At 40.3% G+C, this 17,183-nt stretch overlaps 1 protein-coding gene across 2 annotated transcripts in view; it reads right to left on the reverse strand.

Moving 5' to 3' along the window:
* UMODL1 (uromodulin like 1) overlaps nt 1-16,968 on the reverse strand; it is a 61,020-nt gene extending 44,052 nt beyond the window's left edge. The window contains exons 1-6 of one of the 2 annotated variants that reach the window (XM_073359875.1): nt 16,797-16,968; nt 7,930-8,091; nt 7,411-7,526; nt 5,710-5,902; nt 4,236-4,376; nt 1,627-1,881 (exon numbers count right to left, since the gene is read on the reverse strand). In XM_073359875.1, coding sequence (XP_073215976.1) covers nt 1,627-1,881; nt 4,236-4,376; nt 5,710-5,902; nt 7,411-7,526; nt 7,930-8,091; nt 16,797-16,914 — 985 coding nt within the window. In that variant the 5' untranslated portion in view covers nt 16,915-16,968. Of the gene's footprint in view, nt 1-1,626; nt 1,882-3,895; nt 3,959-4,235; nt 4,377-5,709; nt 5,903-7,410; nt 7,527-7,929; nt 8,092-16,796 lie in introns of those variants that run through there. The other variant, XM_073359886.1, reaches the window with a different exon arrangement.
* Between the last annotated feature and the right edge of the window lie 215 nt (nt 16,969-17,183).

Below are 17,183 nucleotides of genomic sequence, written 5' to 3' on the forward strand. Positions count from 1 at the left end.
TGTCATTGGAAATTATGTTGCATGGTATTAACAGCATTCCTAAAATGAAGATTAAAAAAAGGTACATATAATTTCCACTGCCTAACAAACAATAATGGCTTTCATGTATAGTGTGTTATCTGAAATCAGCAGCTTGAGAGCCTGTAGCAACTGCTTTACCCTGTAACATAGATAAGATAGATACTTTCAGTCTACAGCTAAGACCTTTTTCTTTTTTTGGTGGCTTTACCTTCATATCTGACTGATGTACCTATATTTCCTCAGTCACTATAACCTCTATTTTCTCCTCCAAAAGAGATAAGAGAGGTAGCTCCTTACAGAGTCAAACCATTGTCATTTCTTAGCTGACTAAAGGGAAGAATCCTACAAAAAGGTGACTAGCAACATCCTCACAATGGCTGTAACTAAATATTTTACTTAGAACAGGTTGGGACATTTCTGATTAAATTTTCTCTTTTGTTGAAACCCAAATGTTTTTCAGAGACATTTGACAAAGTTTTTTTCTGGGAAGGTTTCTGAGGTCCAGGGCTCTCTGATACTTATAACCAGAATGAGAAGAATCAAAAACCTGACCTTTTCAACATACTTCCACTTTGTTTCTAAAGGTTTTGTCCTCATTACAATATGAAACAAAAACAAATTCTGAAACTTTGGAAGGCCTCATGAAACAGAATTGTTGACCTCTGGCCAGCTCTGATTTTTTCTGACGGATTTAAGAGGCCATGTGGGATCTCAGGAAATAATTTTAGACCAAAGGAACAGCAAAACTTTAGTAGACCCATAGTCCACCTAATATCCTATGTAAAAAAATGGCCAGTGTTGGATACTTCAGAGCCAGGTATAACACCCACATGATGATGCAGCTAATTATGCAGTGCTCTACCATGGGGGAATTTCTCCTTCACCCCAGCTAGGGACCAGTTTATGTCTTGGATTGTGAGGCTCATTAACTCATATAACTGTAAATACTGACCTCATTTAAACAAAGAAATTGTATCTTGTTAAAATTTAGGAGGGCGTTTGGTGCAGGTGAAAGCAGAGGGGGAAGCAGCATTGGCTGAGTGGATGGAACTAGCTGTAATATAGCAGAGCCTCTGCAAGCTTCTTTATACAGCTCTTGTCCATGGACTTCAATCCTGATCTGTTGCGCACTAGCTCACCAAAATCTGGCCTTCACTCAAGCAGGTGTGTCAGTTATAATATTCTCAGAGAGCCTCTGATTTATACCTATGTAAATCACTTCACTTCCTTGTTCCTCTCTCAACTCAGCTCTAAATCAGACAAAAGCAGGACCTCCCCTGCAATTTATCTTGACTGGAAAAAAAGGGTAGTGCAGCAATGGCAGCTGCCTGCATGGGCAACACCACATTCTAGATTAGATTTATGTCTCTAATTGCCTGACTCAGGAAGCAAGTGCTTCCCTTTACCAGCTGCGTAACAAAAGAGCCACACAGCTCCACACAACCTCTGCTGGCTGGTTATCTGAATTACACTAGCATTGGGGTAAGGGGAAGAGAGCATGAGTGAGTGGAAGAAAGCTGAAGGTGGGGTCTTGAAGGCATCATGGGGAATCCTCACAGGATAGAGATGTGGTGAGAAATGCAACATTTCTAAGGTGATATTTACCGGTTTTGACATTTCGATAGGAGATAATGTTCTTTCCACAAGCTTCATAGCTGATCTTCACTGTGTATTTTATACCTGCTTCCAGCCCAGACACATCCCTTTTCATTTCTGTAGTCTCCATACTTGTGATCAACTCTTTGCCCTTGTACACTTGTACTTGGAATGTGTGGTTCAGAGTAGAATATACACTCCAAGATACTTCAAAACTGCTGCTGGTAACGCTGACGATTCGGTGGTTTTCAATTGAAAACAGATCTATGGTAGCACAGGAGAGCATCATCAAAAGTGAAAGGAATCTTTTTTCTAAGAGATGATGTACTCCAAATCCATTATACACATATATGGTTTTGATCAATAGAGTGAAATTGCTCATTGCAAAATAAACGACCAGATTCTGCCATTTTTACACTGAGTAGTATCCTACTCCACAAGTAGCCCCACTGGAGCCATTAGCTATACATTTACAATTTGTTTTCCGTTTTTTGCCTCCAGGATTTGTGACTGATCTATATAAATACAGATACCTGTCCAGTAAAACACTGGCTTGAATGACTGATGTAAATGCAATCTCAGTGGTAACTACTCATGGAGTAGAATACCACTCAACTTGATTCAGAGTAACAGCCGTGTTAGTCTGTAACCGCAAAAAGAAAAGGAGTACTTGTGGCACCTTAGAGACTAACCAATTTATTTGAGCAGCGAAAGCTTATGCTCAAATAAATTGGTTAGTCTCTAAGGTGCCACAAGTACTCCTTTTCTTTTCACTCAACTTGAATAAGGGTTGCAGAATTAGGAATCAATAACTGCATTCAATACCTTTGGAATAATTATCATATGTATTATATCCATACATGCAGTGTTATTGTAGCCATTTTGGTCCCAGGATATTAGGGAGAAAAAGTGGGTGAGGTAATATCCTTCACTGGACCAACTTCAAGCTTACAAAGGACCTGAATAAGAGCTCTGTGTAAACCCAAAAGTTTGTCTCTCTTGCCAACAGAAGTTGGTCCAATAAAAGATATTACCTCACCCACCTTGTCTCAATATATGCATGTATTCTTTATTTATTTTATACTTTGCTCTCCCAATGCACTTCCTCAGCCAAATGCTACCCATCTGGGCAGTGTAAATTAGAACAAAGCTTGGGATTCTAGTTTTCATGCAGACACTCAACACAGAATGGAAGACTGTGGCATCAGTCAGTCACAATTTCAGTTCTTTTTATACTGATTGAACTTCCTAAGGAAAAGGGAATCAAAGGTTTTTTCAAACCAAACAATGTGGGTGCCTGTTTCAATGGAAGGGACTTGTTCCCAATCATTCAAGCCAGTGGCCCATCAAACAGATAGTTTTACAAATCCTAGAGGCATAACACCTACTGCTCTAAAATGACTGATTTAATTTCTGCCACTTTATGTTAAATTGCAAGTGGAGGACTAATATGAGGGTCAAAGTCATAATAACTGATAGTCTCAATGAACTAGACAAAAGGTCACTTCTTAAAACTTTCCCCTCTGCAAAGAAAAAGAGGGGGGAGATTGTTAATGGGATTGCGATCCTGCTCAAGTGAAGGAATTAAACTGGGTAATAGAAAGGCTAAGCTATTGGGGGTCATTCCTACTACTATCCCTCAGCTGGAACTCTAGACACTGTAACTCAAACAGCCTTCAGGACAGAGGGGATTGAATTGGTGATGAACTTAAAATCAAGCAATATTAATTAGCATCCAAGGTTACTTATAGCATTCTGAATCAGTAGATTTATTAGCTGTTGATTTACTTATAGCGACAGAACTATTGCTTGTACTAACTGGATCGCGTGGTGAACTTGGAGTAGAGTATATCATATTAAGGAAGAAAGGGCATTGTTAAGCAATTAGACATTCTTAGCCAAACAAATCCAAATTAAACATCATCCACATTTTCAACAGCTCATAGGACTAAATCAGTGCACTGTAAGTAATATAAGTGGAAACACAAATCACTAAATTTGCTAAGGCCCTGATCCTACAGACACTAACCGACGTGTTTAGCTTTAAGCACATGAGTAGTCCCATTGAAGTCAGTGGGATCTAAGCACGTTTAAATTCTTTTCTGAATTGTGCCATAAGGAATAATTTCACCCATCACTGATTTGCAGCTATGTCTGACTGGTACATAGCAACCGTTTAACAGCCTAAGGTTAACATTACACAACAGTTGAGGACCGTAACAAATACTGTACGCAGTTGAAACTGCAAATGGACTTTAAGTATGCAGAATATACTTACACATATTTGTATTTCCTGAGGACCCTGTGGATATGTATTGATAATGCATGACTGGATCAAAGAAGTTATTGCAGGTTGAAGCTGAAGCTTTGGCAGATGGATTTGGGAGCTTTTTGGCAATTGGCTAGGTATTGTGGGATAAAGTACATGGTTGGTTTTGCTAAAACAATCAGCAGTAAAACAGTTAACAGGCAGATCCTATGCCATCTTCCACTCCCAACTCCATCATAAAGGGCAGAGAGCACATTGTGCTCCAGAACTCCTTTGCTGGCACACAGCCCTTTAAAGTAGATGAGAGAACATTCCTCAGACTTCTGAAAATCAGGCCCATGTTTCCTACCTTTAAATTCTTTCTGTGGCTGGCTAGAATTCCCGTCCACATGTTCGCGTTCACAGGTGCAGTTATAATAACCTTCCAAATTTATGCAAAGCTCTGATCTGGAACAAGCATTGAGTTCAGCGTGGGAACATTCATTTACATCTAAGGAGAGGAACACAGTTTTTAGGACAGAACTTACAAGTATCTTGAAAGCAGCACAGGAATTTACCTGCAGTCTATAGCACAGATAAGGCCAGACTATGTACACAATTACAGTAATGTAAATCCATCCGAGTTACTCTGGATTTGCACCAACACAACTGAGATCAAAATCTGGCCAGCAAGCAATTTCAAAGCACTTACTGTAGAAAGAATGATTTGCTATTCTCAAAGCTAATGGCACAATCAAGCAATTGCATATGTAAATTATGGAAAGAAGTTTGACTTTCAAAGTCGTTCATGGACTGGGACCAACCCAGTGTCAGTTTTATGCATTTTAAAAGGATGTTAGTTTCCTCAGTGCTGCTCCTCTGTTCTGTCTCCCCACCAAGAGAGTTCATCCCACAACCACCCTCTCCATGAAGTCCCTGTCACTCTTACCCCTTTCAGCTTGTTGCCTTGAAAGAAAAATATGTATCTTATTATTACCTCTCCCAGCCCCTGCATTTTGGCCACAGAGAAGAGTGTGGGAATGCCACTTGGGACTGCAGTGTTACCACCTCCCTTGAACCAGCTTTGATCCAATTACAACTCTCCCATAATTTATTTTTAAGATACGATTTTTAAAATTATGTTACCTTTCTTACTATTCTAGGGCATGAGCCAAAACCCACTGAAGTCAATGGGAGTCTTTCCCTTGACTTCAGAGGGAGTTGGATTGAGTCTTTAAAGCATTATTTTCAAATTGCGTTTTTAGGCCAAGTAGTGTTTCGTACTACATTTTTGGAGTTTCAAATCTTCAAATACTTAAACTGCAATGTTTTGGTAGATAGATCAGATCTAGGTGACTCTAAGAAAGTGGTCTAAATACAGGGGCTCATATACCACAGGGATGTGTGCACGCCAAATATCTAGGCAGATCATATTCTTATTTGATCATCCAAGTTATCTGCAGTAGCACTTGCAACAGGTTTCCAAAATACAAAGCAGTCTTGATTTCAAAGGGCCCCATGAAAGTTTTCATTAAGACTATTACCTGTTTAAAATGCCTACTACTATGCCACAAATTCAGGCATGCTTTTCTTTTAAGTCTAAAGATATGCTACCTTATGAAAGTGTATTTCTTCTCAAGTGAGCAAGGGAATCCCCCACCAAAATGCAGATTTCTAAATAACTATGAATTAGAAACTTCATTTGCCACAGAGTGGGTATCTTAGACACCCAAATGTTCAAAGTTTCACTTTATATTTCCCATGGTCAATGGCAAGCCATAGGGCTAAAATTCTGAGTGACTGAAAAAGTTTCCCCGAGAGACAGAACCATAAAAAATAAAAACCTTGAACATCTATGTTGATAACTTCATACACACGCTTCACGATGTCTTTCAACAAAGAAGAAACTTTCATTAGTGGAGCTGGCTGATGTAATCCAATAAGAACCTGAGATGTTAATGTCCCAGCATATGTTTCTGCCTGAGTAGTCTGGATATGGTACACTGAGGAATTTAAAGGCCATAATGCACCAGTCATCTGTAAAAGAGGGGAATAAACTTTTATATCTGATTTGTTTAGCAATACAGCTATACACCAATGAGGTATAACCTATCCAGCGATTATCATACTAAAAAAAACTAATACTTAACTGAACAAAACAAAACAAAACAAGCATTCATTCAGAATTCAACAACAGGAAAAACAAGCAGTATTTTAGTTTGAATTTGTGTAGAGTGAACATTTCTGTTTCTCTTATTGCATAGAAAAGGATGCAGTGTGATAACTGCTAGACTAATGAAGGAGTTGAAATCTTTGTCAGACCTAAAAGCTTTGCCAGGAACACATAAGAAAAGGAAGGTCTGGTTGTTATTGACAGGTCCTTTTTGAGTGTAGTACTTAAATAACAGAGGCTCAATAACAAAATACTTATTACAGGCAGAGCTGATAGCACAGCCTATTATTAAAAGGACCCAACACTTCCCTTATAAGCAACTGAAAACAGAGTCTTATGACTTTACCAAAATTCAGCACTTGGGCTGAAATTTTCCACACTGGGTGTCTGCCTCAGGATGATTTTTTTAAAATGTTTCTGCCAGAATGGTTCAGCTGTTTCCAAGGATGAGGCTAGAGGGAAGAACATTGTTCTAAAACGTTAAGAAAATTTTAACAACCTTTTCTTTGAGAAGTCGTGCTGCCCCCTTGCTTTGCAGCAGGCACTTGAAATTTAGCAATGGGGTGATTTTTGCATCAGGGATGCCTTTTGTTCCTCCTGTGAAAATCCACCCAAATTTGAACAAGTTATAAGCCTCTTAAAAATCTGTTTGTACATGCTCAGTAGAGACTTGCTTGAGCTTAGCAGCCAAAACATCAGAAAATTCCATATGCACTGGGCATGCTCCAGTCCCTCACAGCTCCTAGTGAGGACCAGACTGCACATGCACCATCCTAACAAAGTGACTGAGCTTGTTCATTGGAACTTTCCCTCTAACAGCAGCTGCTGTTTACTCCTGGAGTTAAACTATCAACATTTGCGGGAGTCCGAATCTGATTTATATCTAGATCCCAGATTCACAAATGGCCCTTGTTTCCAGAATGAGTCAAACCAAAACCCCAGATCTGAAAACACCCAACTTTGGAGTTCTTTAAATCCAGATCTAAATTGTATCTCTCAAGTCCATCTCTGCTTTTAAGTGGGGCTTAGAGGCAGAGCAGATGTCACTGGAGTAGAAGGAAAATTAGATCTTATAGCATAAGAACTTTGAACTCCCTTTCAGTGTCTTAAGAAATGTCAAAGGAAGCTGTGAAATTGCTGCTACTTGACATATGCAAGAGTAAAACTGGCATTCACCTATTGAGAATGCTTTAGGAAAAATTAAATCTATCCTGCTATAATACTGGGGAGTGGCTGGATAATAAGGTCCTGCCCAACACCAAGAACCCTTCCAGCCCAATGTAGCTTGGCTGTGTTGGTATTGAGTATCAATGTCGATGCAATGAGAGAAACAAGAACGCAAGAGCTTTCGGTTCTTTGTATCTATACGTACCATGGAGTGCAAAAGGCGTGAATGATTCAAAAGTCTTAGATCCACTCTGCTTAATTCATTAAAATCCATTTTCACAAGGACTGATACATTATACCAATATTTTTTCAGGTTTCTCTCTGAAATTGAACAAATTAAAATATAAAAGCATTTGGGGTCTGATTCAGAACAAATTCGAGTCAATAGAAAGGCTCCCATTGAATGCAGTGGGCTTTGATTCAGTATCTGTGAATGTACCATATACAGCTATCACAAACCAAGGTATTTCTCATGTAATCCAGATGACAGAACTAGCCAGGGGGAAGAATTAGAGCAAGAAAGTTCCACCAGATCTTTAAAGCCAGTTGTCAGGGGCTCACAGATTCAATATTGAAACCAATCATCCTTGAATTGATGGAAATCAGATTAATGTATTATGTTATGAAGATACACAATAACAATTGCTTTGTTTGTCCTCATCTTCAGCAGAAAAAGTAAGGCTTACTTCTTTTGGAGGGAGTTGAGAATTTGTCAACAGCATACCTTCTGGTATAGGATCCACACAGCCTGCTCCTTTGGATGAGTTACAGCATTTTTTAAGTCCTGGACAGTCAGTATCAAGTGTGCATGAATAGTTTAATGAATCCATTTCTTCCTCTGGACAAACACCAGGTCTTGAGGCAAATTCATTGGATCTGTTCAATGCTGTGTAATAAAAACATTTAACAGCAAAATTGCATGTGATATTTGGTTTCTTTAACATTGTGATATTGAATCTAAGGGATACATCTCCTCATAGTCCTGGGTGAGGGTCTCTTCTTGGGGTTTTCCTGAGGAAAGGGGGGGAGAATAGCAACTTAAGACAAGAAGTGTTCTGTAAAAAATTGTCAACATCATCAACATTTTCTGATTTTTGTGACTTTTTCCATGACATTTTTATCAACATTTTGAGTTAATAGAAAAGACAGGTTGCAATAAAGGAAAAAAAAATAAAACTTTGCGTAAAATGTGGAAAATGGAACATTTCCAGCAAAACAGAAATAACTTGGAAATTTTCATGAGGTCACTTTCCAGTTTTTTGACCAGCTCTAGTCCAAACAGAATGAAATGTAAGGGTCAATAAACAGCAAAAAGCTGAGACATTCTGGGTTTTACCCCCACCAGCTCCTTCAGTTTTTATAATCTAAAATATTACACAGGGATGGAAATGGGGGTTTTCATGGGGATAAATTCTGCTCTCAGTTACACCACTGCCATGCAACTGAAAGCTATAGGGTTACATACTAAGAAAGGAGAGCAGAATTCAGCCCATGATTTGTAACCTGACAGTGTTTATTTAATTTCTGGGAATTACATGAGGTTGCTATCCTAAAACAGATTTAGCCAAGAAGAGGGTGACTAAGGAAGAATATTACCACTTCCTAAGTAAAATGCACATAATTTTCCTGGCTTCATGCCAACAGTTGGTTCCAATCTGAGGAAGACTGAAAATATTTTCTATGATTTAATATCAGGCTTCTCCGAGCCTTCCCTTCATACACTCCCGTCAGACATAGGCCCAGCTGCTGTTCATCTCCACTCGTCTTTCCGTGTTGGGTCCTATGGTTTCTCTTCTTCTCCATTCACTGTGCCCAGTGTTTTTTGGTCTCATTAAGTCCCATTCTGCTGAGTGGACAATTTTCTTCAGCCAAGAGGAAAATGAAAACAATTCTTGTGATTGTAGCCAAAGGTGTTGCAGTGATAAAAAATACATTCACCATAATTGAACTTCTCGGGAATTAAATGGACACTGCCAATTTTTAATGGGGTTTCGATTTCTCATATCCCAGTGTGCTGATTAAAAGTAAAATTTTGATTTTTCTGTCAAGTGTGCTGTAATATTGAATGAGATCTTGTGTCTCCACTAAATATACTCCTTTAACAGGCTAGTGAGCTTTATTAATCAAGATTTAAAGTGAACATGTGTAACCTACAGGTGGGTGGGTGTTACAGGTCCCCCTCTGTGTTAATCCACAGAGGACAGGAGCCTAACCACAGCTAAGGAGACATGGCTTTTTAGCTCAAGCTGCAGCAGCTCAGACTTTTTGGTCTGGAGGACCCCAGTTCCACCCCCAGTGTGTTGGTGCTGGTGTCCATCATACATGAGCAAAATTACATATTCATAATTTGCAGCCCGGTTTCTGCAACTGGCTGTGCAGCCATAATAATTGCTTAAAGATATTACCAACTAAGGCCATGTCTACACTAGTGAACTTACAGCAGCACAGCTGTGCCGATGCAGCTGCACCACTGTAAGATCGCTCACGTAGCCGCTCTGTGCCAACAGAAGAGAGCTCTCTCATTGACGTAACCAAACCACCTCAACAAGCCGTGGTAGCTCTCCCGCCGACCTAGTGCTGTGCACACTACCACTTCTGCGGGTGAAACTTATATTTTTTCCACACCCCTGAGCAACATACATTTTGCCAATATAGGGGACAGTGCAGACATGGTCTTAGACTTCAAACTGGTCTTTGTACATTCAGTTACTTACACCATCCAAGTAACCGGCATGCAAGTTATTTGCGCATGCGGTTTTGAAGATTTGAGCCCAGCATACTTTAGACTTTTTTAACTGTATTTTGTTTTGAATATGTACAAAATCAAATATTTCGGTGTTTTAGTAGAGCTGTATGCAACCTGGCACAGAGCTACATAGACTTAGTTCTATAGTTTGCTCCAAAAGGGTTGGCAGGGAACCAACTTTTGACATTTCAATTGAAAGTTAGTTTTCAACAAAGATGAACCCCAGCAGCCCTACTCCCTCAACAAATATTGGGCTGCTTTAGCTCATGTTTCTTCAGAGAGTGCCCTGGGAGTTTTGCAAGGGAGGGGCAGATATTTTGGAGAGAGCCTGGCTCAGAGGAGACAGGTTCACCATCTTGAGAGAAAGGATTGGTTAAAACACCATATTGGGACTCATGAGCTACACAGCTAACTCCCAGCTCTGCCACAGACGTCCCGTGTAATCATGGACAAAGCACTTCAGGTCCTCATCTGTGAAAGTGGAGCCTTTCTTTCACCTTTTTCTGCCTGGTCTATTTGGATTGTAAGCTCTTTGAAGCAGGGACTCTCTCTCTGAGTGTATTTGTACAGAAAGTAACACAATAGGTCCCCCAGTCAAAGTTGGGGACTGGCCCTTGGTCGGCCACCTCCCAAGCACCTCCTCTTGGGCAGACACAGCTTCCCAGCATTGGGTCTCTTTCCCCTCTTCCATGCCGTTTGTGAACTTTACCCAGTCTTTTTTGTGGCTAACACCATGCCACACCCAGAGCTGGCTTAATAACAGAAACAGTCCAAAAACAGTCTTCAGCACTCCCCAGAATAAATCCCTGCACCACAACCCAAAAGTTCATACTCCTGTCTAGCTCTTCTACCACATGCAGAGATCTTCCCATGTTTCCGTCTGCTTCCTTGACAAAATGTCACTCCGAGCCTTTCCTAGCAGGAGCTCAACCTTCTAGCTCTGGCTTCCTTCTCCTGCCAATGTCTCCCCTGTTCAGAGGGAGAAAACAGCATATTACACTGCTCTCCTTCTGACAGCTCCTCCCGAGTGGCTGAGAGATAGAGGACACGCAGCCCTGCCCCACCCTACACTACAGAATTCCTGATCCCACACCTTTAAAGAAACAGTGTCCTGGGTTTTCCCCATCCAACTATTAACTCCGCAGGACTGCTTCTTCTCTTCTGGCTTTGACCATTTCCTGCACCTTTGTTCACTCCAGTGTTCCAGGAACATGGTCTTCAGGCTCCCTATGAGCCTAACAGGCCAAAACACCCCTTTACAGGGACTTATTGTGTTATATGCTACCATATTACAAATAATAATAATAAGCTTCCCAATTCTGCAGACTACCACAAGCCAATGTTTATTGAACTTTTCTGAGCTTGGACTCAGAATTATGAACCAATCAAATCCTGAAACCAAGGCTCATTTTAAAAAAGTCTGAGGTTCAATACAGCTATTTCACACAGTTCTTTTTTTAGCATGTGAAACTGCAGCATAAACCATTAATGAGTCATGGGCAAGCGATGGGAATGCCACTGAGTTCTGGCTGAAAGCCATAGCATCCATTAATCTAGAATCTAAAGGTCATAATTTTTATATCAGCAGAGAAACAAAGATGGACTCACATCACATTTCTGTCTAATCATATAAGACACATTTGAAAATCAATTTATTCTCTCTACTGTAAGTATCATGGGAACAATCACCCAGAACTAAGCCATCTGCAAAACAACATCATACTATCTGGGAGCAAACCAATGGTCTCCTGTCAGTAGAATTACAGATAGTCTTTTCTTCTTCTATAACTTTACACAAATACTAAAGTAGAAATGCTGTTTCCATTGCCTAGCAACCAAAAGCTTAGTTACAAGCTTATTGCATATAATAACCACAATTCCTAGTTAGGCAGGAGAATCCTCTGGGATAGAGATGCTAAGGGACATGATTAGCTCAATATTAACCTCTCTCTGTCTCTCTACCTGATCAGGACTCATAATATACAGCTTTCTCCAAAACTTTCCTTACCATATCATCCTGAGCTGGCTTGAGGTTGCGATATAGCATAAGATCAAAGTACTGCGACTGTCACAGGGACCCAAATGTGAACTAACAGAGACAGGTTTCAGAGGAGCAGCTGTGTTAGTCTGTATCCGCAAAAAGAACAGGAGGACTTGTGGCACCTTAGAGACTAACCCATTTATTTGAGCATAAGCTTTCGTGAGCTACAGCTAACAGAGACAGATGATTATAGGCAGGGCTGCTGGCATCATGTATTATTAAAGTTGCCAACACTTTCAAAGACCCTGTGTTTTCAGTTACTTATGATTTTGCCATACTTTAACCATTTGGGATGAAATTTTCATACCAGGTGTCTGCCTGAGGCTGATTTGTTTTGTTTTGTTTTTTGCAGGGTAGGGAATTTTAGCCAGAATAGATCAGTAACTCCTGAGAATGAGGTTAGGGGAAAATACGTTGTTTTGCCCATGTTAAAAAATTCTGGCAACATTTTCTTTGAGAAGGACTAGCACCTCCATGCTTTGGAGCAGGGACTTGACATTTGCCAGGGGGGCCTTTGTGTCAGCGATGTGCCTTTTGACATCCCCGGGACAAGCTCAAATTTGGCCAAGTTGTAAGCCCCTTGGGGAAAAAATGCACTTTGCACATGTTCACTAGAGACTTGTAGAGAGTCCCAGCTAGTGTCTCTGAAGGTGCCATCTGCACAGAGCATGCTCCAGCACAGGGCTGTGCAGGACTTTCCCTGCAATTGCTACTCTAGGCTGCTATGGACCATGCCAGGTCAACCTTCCTGCTCTGTCCAGTGCTTTCCGTGACACCCCACCCCAGTCCTCCAAGCCACATGGAGGAGAAAGCTGCCTGATGCAAATCCAGAGGGACAAGAGCCAGACCAGGCTGGAGGGAGAAGATTAGATAAGGAGCCTGGGGGGAAACTAGGACTGGAGTTTGGGGGAGGATGGGAAGGGAATTGGGGCCTGAGGACGGGGAATGGTTCTGGCTGAGCAAGGAGACTGGTACTGGGAGCCAGGGAGGTGGAAGTCTGCTGCAATCTTAAAAATCAGAAAGGTTGTCTATGCAATCTTAATGCGGCCCCTTTGTGCATATTTATCTATTATGATACAGTCTTTAATTATGTGATCCGATACTATTTTTCCACAGGACTCCTGCCTCAGTCAGTGCACAGAGTGGATAGTGCTCACTCACTTCATGAGCCGCTGTTCAGTATTTTCTTCTACCCTCATCGTTCAATGTGTGGCCTATTTACTGCATACTATTTACACTCTGCTCTGAAGACAGAACTATTGATTTCCTCAGGGGCTTGTCTATGGCGCTCATTACTATAGCATGAGGGCATCACAAATATTAATTCATTTTCTTTTGCAACACCCTTGTGAGGTGGGTGGGCTAGTAATATCTCCATTTTACAAATGGGAAACTTAAGTCACAAAGAGATTAAGGTCGAAAGTATCCACTCTTTTTGGGTGCCCAATTTGAGAGGCCTAGGACCTGATTTTTCAGCGTATGTAGCATTAGACACCACTTCTTATGTTCAAAGTGCAGCTCCCATTGACTACAGTTGCAGCTGTGAGTATTCAGCTCTTCTGTAAATCAGATCCCAGGGTCTCAAGTCAAGCACCCAGAAAATAAGGAACACACTGTTAGTGACGACCTTTGAAAAGTCTTAAGTGGCTTGCTCAGCACCTCATGGGAACTCTGCAGCACAGGAAGGGATAGAATCCAATTCTTCAGGGCAACATTCAACTGCTTGAACCATGAAACTATCCTTTCCCTTCCCACACTCCCCTGCCTTGTTCACTATACACCTTCCAACTTCTGCAACAAATAAAGCAGAAGTCCAACAGACAACAGTTTCTTTTACTACACAACTCTGATTCCTCCCCAGAGCTGGTCCATCTTGTGTACTAAATGAGGCAGGGGTCCTGCGGAAAGAATAGTAAGTGATCATGTAATTAAAGACTCTTTTCTAACTCATACCCACAAGGGAGCTAAACATAGATTGCACAAGCAACTTTCATTCTGGCATTTCCTAACTTCTGAGTTCTTGACTTTGCAACCATATTAATGTTCTTTTAACATCTTTTCTTGCGTGTATAATATTGTCACAAAGGTGCAATTAACATTCAAAGGAGCTACTGAAGAAACCATACCAGTCATGTACTCCTAACCCTGCTCTCCACCCAAGTGTTAAACAGAGAAAGCCCCTAGGCCTGCCTTCCCAGGCAGAGGGATTTGATTGCTTATAAAAAGTAAAGGTGGGAAAATGGACAGGAATAGGTTGCACTACAAGGCTAAGCACATAGAGAAAGCCACTGTGGATAACATGAGGGAAAAAACAATAGTTCAATGGCATGCAGTGCAGTAATTCCAGCAGTTCCAAATGTCCTCCTTTCATCATTTATTTAAGCGTTTGTCTAGACAGTGCATTACAATTCATGGAATTTATGACTAATGTCCTGAAAAGCACAGTAAGATGCCTGAATAATCTAATGCTAGAAATCATCTAGAAATTATGCAAATTCTTTAGCTTGTTAAAATACTCCCAAATTAATTTAAAAAGAATAGTCAAAATTATAGCATGCCATAAGCAAACATTTCCAGAGTATAGGTGTGCTAATTAATGGCATGGTGCTAATTAAAGGTTGGTTTGAGAACTGTATATCTAACCAGTGCAGGCAATTTCCATATATTTTAATATTGGTTTTGTTTTTAAAATTAAGTATATCATGGTAGATGTTGTTTGCACTAACACTGCTGCATCTGAACTGTTAGTTAAAGAAGCTTTTTGTTTTAAAAATATACATTAATTGCACAGGATATTTTTCAAAAGAGACTAGCGATTTTTGAATTTTTGAATGTCCAACTGAGGCTCTTTAAAAGGACCTGATTTTCAGAAATGTGCATCCATCCCAAAACAGAGGCACCCAAAAACCACTAGTCACTTTTCAAACTCTTGGCCCAAATTAATTTTTGTTGGTTTGTGCTATATAAATAAATATCAACTATCCCTGACTGCTACTCCGCCATGCCATTATTTGGTTAATTTTTTACACTGTAGAAGTGGTTCTTGAAGGAGGGATTTGATCTACAGTAGTTTTCCACCAACCTGATGTTACTGCCTGGAAATTTTGTATAACCAACAGTAGTTTTCCACCAGCCCGAAGATACTGTCTGGAAATATTACAGTCTGTGGCCAAATTCTGCATTGATTTACACCCGGTACAAAAGACTGAAGTCAACAGAATTGCATGAAGGAATAAGTCAGGGAAGAATTTGTGTCTCACTATGCTTTTTTTCCCTTAGATTATTTTGAGAAAAAGGTGGGTTAAACACAGAGACCACTTTTATGTTCCAGTTATTTCAACTGAAATCTTACATTGCCAAAAAGAGTGATTTAATAAGCAATAAATGATCGACAACTTGCATAAACCGTTTGCAGTGTATGATATGGGATGGATTTTCAAATGCACCTCAGTGACTTAGAGCATAAGGGCTTGTGTACACAAGAAAGTATAGTATAACCTGAATCATCTTTTAAACCAATATAGTTAAACCAGTGCAAAAGGCTGTGTGGACACATTTCAGTATTAAAGTGGCTTATTTCCGTTTAATTAACTTAAAGTCAATTAGGAACAGGTTAATTAAACGGAAATAAGCCACTTTCATCACCAAAATTAGTGCCCACACAAACTTTTGCACTGGTTTAACGATATAGGAAAGCCACACCTTAAGTTATACCAGTACTTTCTTGTACCTTTGAAGTCCCACTGAAAGCCAATGATATTGGGCTCTCAAGTCACGGAGGTATGTCTACACTGCAGCTGGGAGCATGCTTCCTAGCCTGGCTAGACAGACACACGCTCTCTCTCTCTTTGATCTAGCATGTTAAAAATTGCATTGTGGATGTTATGGCATAGGCATCGGCTTGGGCTAGCCACCTGAGTAAAAGCCCACCCAGATACCTGGGTCCATACGCAGGTAGCTAGCCCATGCTGCAAAGTCTGCACTGCTATTTTTAGCACACTAACTCAACCCCTGCTAGTGCACATCTGTCTTCCTGAGCTGGGAGGCTGCAATGTAGACATACCCTTAAGTACTTCTGAAAAACCCACCCACTGTCTCTAAGGAACTCAATGTATCTGTAACCTTCGGGAGCTTTTTAAAACATGGATTTATTGTTGACAACAAGCGGCCCTGTGCAAAACGTTCAACGTGGTCTGACGGCAGGTGAAACATATCAGATTTGGAGTTTTGTTACAAACCAGAAAGTCAGATCAGATTCAGTGAAAGGTTCACTGCATTTTCCAACTTTTCAAGCAAACCTGGGACAACTTGTGGATTCATGAAGGAGTCATGACAGCAGGCAGCTGCTGCATAAGTTTTCCTTTGAATTTTTAGGTTCATTTGAACTCAAAATTCAAAGCACAACTTGAAGAGGGCCAGGAATTGCCATGGCTCCAAATTCAAGCAAATATTAAAATAAGTCCTTGTGAAATTAAACCGGCATGTTTCCAGCAGTCCTGACTGATAGCCCTGTAAAATGAAGTCATACACAGAACAGGTACAGCACCAGGTAATGACTGTGCAAGCTACTCCACACTGCTCTACTAATGTGCACCAACCCTGACACATACAAAGACAAGCTGTATATGTGGCAAAGTAATGCATTTCCAAAATGGACATTTTGAACCAAATTTACCGATGACCTACTGATGCAACTCAGCGGTTGCAATGGACTGGCACCAGCAGTGAACTTGGCCTTTTGAGTCAAAATCTACAATCACCTAACAAAAGGAATATTTATTTAAATAATTATTCTAATACTTACATAAAGTGCAATAGAACCCAACTTGTTCATACCCTTCACAGCAATCTGTAAAATTCATAATCTCAGGGACTTCAATGATGTGATACTGAGTTTTATAAGACGTCTTAGGACAAACCATCCACGGAATCCATCCTCCACAAGAAGTGTGTTTCTCATATGACTTTTGGTAGGCAGCCATTTTAGACACAGTTTTAGTCACGCTATAGTTGCACAGATGGTAGCCTAGCAAGGAGAGGCCTTTTTCTAAAAAATAGAAAAAATTAAAAAATCAGGGTTAGCTGCTAGCATTACAGAATGAGTTTCCTTCAGTGTTTAGATGTAAACTGGGTTATGATATAAGAAAAAAGAGCCATTTAATGAATGATTGATTCTCAGAAAGGCCATTAT

Source organism: Lepidochelys kempii, chromosome 1 (genome assembly GCF_965140265.1).
Source record: "Lepidochelys kempii isolate rLepKem1 chromosome 1, rLepKem1.hap2, whole genome shotgun sequence".
Classification (NCBI taxonomy): domain Eukaryota; kingdom Metazoa; phylum Chordata; order Testudines; family Cheloniidae; genus Lepidochelys; species Lepidochelys kempii.